The 6,692-nt window shown below is 44.8% G+C and overlaps 1 protein-coding gene across 1 annotated transcript in view; it reads right to left on the bottom strand.

Moving 5' to 3' along the window:
- Positions 1–2,173: 2,173 nt before the first annotated feature.
- ttll3 (tubulin tyrosine ligase-like family, member 3) overlaps positions 2,174–6,692 on the bottom strand; it is a gene marked incomplete at both ends in the record, with an annotated part of 7,673 nt that continues 3,154 nt past the window's right edge. Inside the window, 6 exons of the mRNA XM_083661951.1 lie at positions 2,174–2,974; positions 3,639–4,074; positions 4,199–4,442; positions 4,863–5,011; positions 5,859–6,039; positions 6,581–6,685. Of these exons, the coding sequence (XP_083518077.1) occupies positions 2,174–2,974; positions 3,639–4,074; positions 4,199–4,442; positions 4,863–5,011; positions 5,859–6,039; positions 6,581–6,685 (1,916 nt within the window). The remainder of the gene's footprint in view (positions 2,975–3,638; positions 4,075–4,198; positions 4,443–4,862; positions 5,012–5,858; positions 6,040–6,580; positions 6,686–6,692) is intronic.

The raw sequence follows: 6,692 nt of genomic DNA, 5'->3' as shown, positions 1-6,692 counted from the left end.
CGTTCTACATTAAATGAAGACATTACCGTTTGGCAGCTTGCTTTATTTTGTATGATAGATACGTATTGGCCAAGTATATTAACATTTAAGAGCGAAGAGTTTCAGGAAGTGAGAGTGAGAGAGCAGCGCCCTGCGTGTGCTGCTGATGTGGTGAAATGCAGAGAGAGTTGTCTCTCTCTCTCTCTCTCTCTCTCTCTCTCTCTCTCTCTCTCTCTCTCTCTCTCTCTCTCTCTCTCCCGCTCGTGCACGAGCCGAGGGAAATCTTCTCTTTCTCGCCGAGAAGAGCCTGGTGACGCGAGGTTAAAAAATCTCCGAAACGAAAATCAAAATTGTAAATAAGAGTTATTTTTGATAAACTGAGCACACAGGGGTGATTTAAATACTTACTTTGACCGACTCAATTTTTTTCTCAAGTTCCAAAATTGTCATATTACCCCTTAACGGGGGTATAGAGCTCAAACTGCTCTCCTGATAACACTGATGAAACTATGGCGCATTGATATGAACGGTGAACAGACCATTTAGCTAGGTGTCCATTATCACTGTACAATATCACTTTTTAATGGACACCTTGCAGCCAATCAGAATCGAGTATTCACACAGACCATGGTATAATACTAGTTAACACACATGCACGTAACCGTCTGTGCCCACTACAGTACTAGTAAACACACACATGCACAAACATAAACCGTTTCAATTAATCTCCTGAGGTAATCATCAGGATTCAACTGCATCATAACCCATTGATACCTGATGCAGCATTTGTGTGTGTATCCCTTTAAGACCGCGAAACGCGGTTCGCGGTCTTAAAGGGATATACACACACAAATGAGGGATATACACGCAAATGCTGCATCAGGTATCAATGGGTTAATAGCCTTTATAAAAAGAGATTTTCCATATTTCTTGCTGTGTGTGTGTGTGTGTGTGTGTGTGTGTGTGTGTGTGTGTGTTAGCAGTTCTTTGTTTAGTGGCCTACAGTTGTGTTCACATTTAGTAAGTAAAGTCAAGAGATATGAAATTAGTTTTAGATATATGTAATTTTAATATCTGAATCTGAACAGATGTTATAGGCTGATTACATCATACACTTATCATGTACTTCATAAACTAGATTGAGTGCAAACTGTACAGTACTTAAAAATGTTGCCTAGATGTAAGGGAAAGATGTACTACTGGGGTTTCCAGGAAAGCACTTGCCATCACAAATGTTTCATTTCCACAAGAATCATCAATACTAAATGCTAAAGTCCCAGAACCAGCCCTCCATCTACACACCATGCACTCTTGGCACTACTCAGACCTACATTTACAAACACACAAAATGCACATAATCTGTTGTTCCACCCTGATTTTCCTTTTAAATCCCCCCCAATCACTTTAAGGTTAGAAAAAACATGTTCCATACATACTCAATTCAACAGTTCATTGAAGCTGTATTCAACTTATATTGAGTGAAATACTCAAACCTAAGATTCAATTTTTAATTGCTGCACCATTACAAATGATGACTGGTTACTTGTCAAAGATGCTCCTGAGCTACGGTCAAAGATTTACTAGCATGTGGTTGGTGACGGACATTTTTTTGGTCCCAGCTAGTCTTTGAATAAATGAGTGAATTTTGAATCAATTAGATCACTGGGCTTATGTTGCCACCTGCTGGGGAGGTAGAACACTTACAAGCTGACTATTTGTCACTGGAGGAGATGCATTTTTTTTCTCTCTCTCCAAAGATGGCGCCAGTGATTGTTTCATTATGAAAATATCCCCCTAGGCTCAATCTTGAAATGTTTTTGCATCACTCAGTCATGAGTCAAAATAAAAGATTACTCAAAGGTAATGCTGTTCATTAGGCCTCCAACATGAAAATATAAAAAAGTTACATTGTAACATAATGTAATTGTTTCTGACAAAACCACTCGACTACCTCCACTCTTGCGCAAATGCATTTGGTTTCATCTTCCTTTTTATACAAAATAGAGATCTGATACTGCACCAAACATTACATTGGCCCCAAAAAAAGTGTAGTGGAGTTCAGGCAAGGTGTGCTGGTTTGCCACGCTGTTTTAGTCCATTCCTGGTAAAAAAAAAAAAAAAAAGTATTATAATTGTTTCCCTGTATTCAAAGTGTGCAGGTTCCTCCTCTCTTCCTTCTTAACATCCAAAACCACTAGTGTTTATGCTCCCCTGTGACACCGCCTTTATATCTGGCCATGGTTTGCCTATGAGAGTTGAGAACAAACTGGTGCCTGTGGAGGCTGGCGTGAGAGGCGAAGGCTGGGGAGCGACTGGCAACTGCTCCAGCCACAATGTTTGGCCGCAGGCTTAAGATCTCCAGGGCAGGGAGGGGACCATGGAGTGAAGGAAGGCCCCGGTTCAGAGCCCTGTGCTGGGGTTCAAAAGCTGTCCGAGGAAGGTAGGGCCTGCAGCTCTGTGACCCGAGCACTGGGTTGCGCTGGGATTTGGAGTCTGACATGCTGTACGGGGGGCTAAGGGAAAAGGAAAGAGTTCTGGAGACCAGAGGAGCCCCGCTGCCACTAAGACTCAAACCCAGACGCTGGGCTTTCCTCTGGGGTTCAGTGTGCACCACCAAGGGCTGCTCAGGTGCCAAACTGTGACAGGACCTGTGACCAGAGGACGTTTTCTGGCCCGTTCTTCTGCCCTCACGCTCCCTCTTAGGAGAGGCTGATAGCAGCTGCCTCTTTTTCTCAGATTGGTTCTCCTTGCCTGAATGGCGACAGGCTGCTGCATAAGGCTTGTGACTGGATGACTTGTCTGTCCTTTCAGCTTCCTCTGAAGATGATTGGACCGAAATGAGCTGGGTGCTGAGAGGTGCGTCAGGAATGACAGGGTGTCTGTGAGGTGGGTCAGGAATGACAGGGTGTCTGTGAGGTGGCGGTCTGGAGTGCCTTATGAGAGCTCCCTCCACCAACAGGTTCACGCCCACATACTGAGGCACTTCAACTGCAGCCTGGGTGAGGGATAAAATAACACACACACACACACACACACACAGACACAGCTGATTGAAACTGGGTTTGGTATGACATCTAATGTAGGGCCATATGATTTCCGCAATGCAGAAAAAACGGACGGAATCATGGAATTTCGTAATAAAAATGGAATCAACTGTTAAACGTAGAATTTTGCAGAATTTTCCATAATTTGTCTTAAATTGATAAAAGTAGGCCTAATGATCAACATTTAAAATAGACCTAATTATTGTAGTTACCCAAAATATTTCATAATTGTAAAATAGGCAGAGAGAAATAATAGCGTTTTCGATTGTGGTGTTATGAGAGGGGGATGGGTCTTGCGTCTTGGGACCCTTACATCAACTTGGTTTTCACTTTGAACAAAACAAAACAAAACAAAATCAACCCTAATTAAAAAAAAAAAAAAAAAAAAAAAAAGGCAGGATAAGCACAGGTGAAACCAAAACATTAATGAGGGCCCCAGCACTCAAACACCTAAATGGATTGGAAGTTGGAAACCGTTATTAATGTTTTGGTTGCACCTGTGTTTACCCTGCCTTTGAGACACAAAATGCCTGCGGTGAAAAAGGCCCATTGTCTTATGGAACTTCTATGGATATGTTGATGTGTATAATGCATTGTATGTTGGGATGTTCCAACCTGCTTGTAGATAAGCTGGAAGCCCCCTGTGTAAGCACTAGGGTCAGACCGCCAGTCCAGCACGACCCTCAGGGTGTCCAGCTGCACAGCAGGGCAGAGGCGGGCAGTCACAGCTGTAGAACAGGCCATGGTGGGGCTGGCATTGATCTCCAGAAGCCAGGGCCTAAGATCTCTGCCCAGCATAAAATCTGCACCATAGAGCCCAAAGCTCGCCTTGCGGCCCTCCACCAGGTCCTGGGCTGTCTGCAGAGCGTGGACCACTGCCTGCTGCATCCCGGGGACCACCACCGCCGCCCACTCCGCCCCACGGCCCTGCCTTCGCAGGAAAGCCCGAAACTCAGAGCAGGACCACATATTGTCCTCCGGCACGCCTGGATGCCGGTCCTGGGACGGCTGGAAGTGCTTCTGGATGGAGTTGTTACACAGGTGGACTGAGCTGCGAAAAAGGATGAGTATGAAATGTGTCAGTTTGAGATGAAATCGGTACATCAAGTCCTATTTGTCCTAAAGCCGTCTCCACAAACAGAACAAAGGAGACACGCGTCTGCCTCCCGCCTGACCTGTCCAGGTTTTTCGTCGAGTAGGGCTGAGTGGAGAAGCGCAGGTAGCACTCCCTGTAGAACCAGATGGTCAGAGGGTTCCAGTCGGTGACAAGGAACCACTGGCGGAGGTCAAACTTGGTGCCAAGGACCAGCAGAGGGCGCTCCAGGTACTTCTGAACCACCCACTTACTGTCTTTAATCAGGGCTGGATCACTGTTCACCAGTGTCAAAATCTCATCCAGACGATTCATACACATTATACCTGCATGGACATGGTCATAAACATAGTGGAACGAAGGAGAGAAAGAAGGCAACAACAGTGATCGAAAAAGATCAAAATTATATGATTGATTACAACATTTTTTTCTATATTGTATGAGTGTTGAATGATGTACACTGACAAGGTGTTTTACTGTAGATGGCCTCCTAAACAAGGTATTCTGCTGTTGTGCAGAACAGCAGGCCAACAAACAAGGTGGTGTACCAGAGAAATTCCTTCATTATATTCACGCTGAGGAAATCCTATGCATTATAAGCATCCGATTTTCCAGACCAAAATGAGATTTTTCAAGTGTAGAAAAATAGAAGAAATTGCGTTGTGCAGAATTCATGGCGTGGAAGTAAAAGTTGAACACAGAGCCTAACACTACAATGTAACTGTGACTGAGGAAGGGAGCCTCACCCCTTCCTCGTGACTTGGCCCCTGGTTTGATGATCCAGATGTTGTGCAGTCCATCGGTGTCCAGCTGTGGGCAAACCTCCTGGAGTCTGCTCAACACTTCCTGGCAGCGCTCCACAGAGGCACTGCTACACTTGATCAGCGCACCTTCACTACGCACAAACATTTCATTAGATTGGCCAGTTGATTGAGGATGAACTTGATGTGATTAAATGTGAGGCGAGCTGCTGCAGCCAGTTGTGTTGGCATCAGCTTCAAGTGTCCAGGCTAGAAGTAAAGGCAAACACTTTATTTGGACAGTCCAATTTCAATACTCTAACTCAGGGATACTCAACTTGCTTTGTCCGGCCAACTTTGCTTTGCATAGGAGGCCAGGGGCCAGTTAACAAACAAACAAACATTAATATTATTTTCTTCTGTACAGTAGTGGATTGGTGGTTTTTGGGGTTGTGAGCCAGAGTTTAGTCTGACAATTTTGTGCACAGAGGATAGTCAGTTAGGTTAAGTTATAGGTACATAATAATGACTGGCTGAGTGGCAAGCAGACAGCGGCATTTGTCAATTTAGCTGGAGCTCAGTCAAAGTTTATTTCACGTTCGTTTTCATTGTGAGTTAGAAAATGGTCTGCACCCCATCGCGGGCCGCATCTGGCCCCCGGGCCGCAAGTTGAGTATCACTGCTCTAACTATTATATTCAATAAAGTCACTCACTTGCCTATTTGCTGCAACTCCAGGCTATGTAACACTGAGTTAAGCCTCCATGCCCAACCCTAACCCTAAACCTAATCCCAACCCTAACCCTAATCCCAGACAATATGTACAGACCATGTTTCACACTATTGTAAGAATCACCTGAAACTCCGTAGCCTTTTTCGTGACACATTATAGTCACTTGATAAGTTGACCACTGTATCAGCATTGGACTAGCCAAATAGCGTGTGAGCAAAGAAAAATTATTTATTCCACCAAAACCTAGAGTCTCCCAAAAGGCACACTTACTGCACAACCAGGAAGTAGGCCTGCAGAAACCGTTCCCACTGCTGCTCCGTCAGGGAGGGTGTCCCCACGGTGACATCGATGTCACCGTGTTCCAGAGTGTTGAGAAACTCCTGGCATACTTGTAAAGCCCTGTCGATCATTCCTGGACCCACAAGTGGACGTTCCATGTGTCCCTGTTGTCCTGTAGAGAGAGAGAGAGAGAGAGAGAGGAGTGTATGTGTGTCCAGAGCATGTGTGTGTCAGCGGAGGTCCAAAATGCGTGACTCATTAGCCAATGAATAGCCAGGAAGGGGTCTCGTGCTACTTTTGAATGCTAAAATAAAGCTGATAATGTACAATTTGATTCTTTAAACGTCGGACCCTTTCAAAGTACATCACAAACGGTCCATTTCGCTGCAACTCGACAGCGATGCTTAATCCAGAACCTTACTTCCGGGAACTCTTGAGAGTAAAAAACTGGTCCATTGGAGTGAATGGAGATGTCGCGACTCTTTTATATACTGTACATGACTCCGGGTATACCACTGTGGTCTTCAACGGCAATATTCTATGACTCGGTGTTGGTTAGTGTTTTCAAAACAGTGATGTTCAGTTGAAATGTTGCACAGAATAGTAGTATTTGTTTCATTCGCATTGTCCCGCCGCACTTCATATCCTTGACCTGGTAAAAGACTTTTGGATGTGCACTATCGGATGTGCATGTCTTGTTTTTTTCCCATTACCTTCAGTTTCCACAGCTTTTCGTCCCTCTCCTCCGTCCCTCCTCTGTCGACTTGTCTCGACCACATACTGTAGTAGGCTGGTGCAGGCTGTCCTCCTGAAGTCCTCTTCGAT

The sequence above is a fragment of the Poromitra crassiceps genome (genome assembly GCF_964638095.1).
Source record: "Poromitra crassiceps genome assembly, chromosome: 27".
Lineage (NCBI taxonomy): Eukaryota > Metazoa > Chordata > Actinopteri > Beryciformes > Melamphaidae > Poromitra > Poromitra crassiceps.
This window is presented reverse-complemented; position numbering and strand designations above follow the sequence as displayed.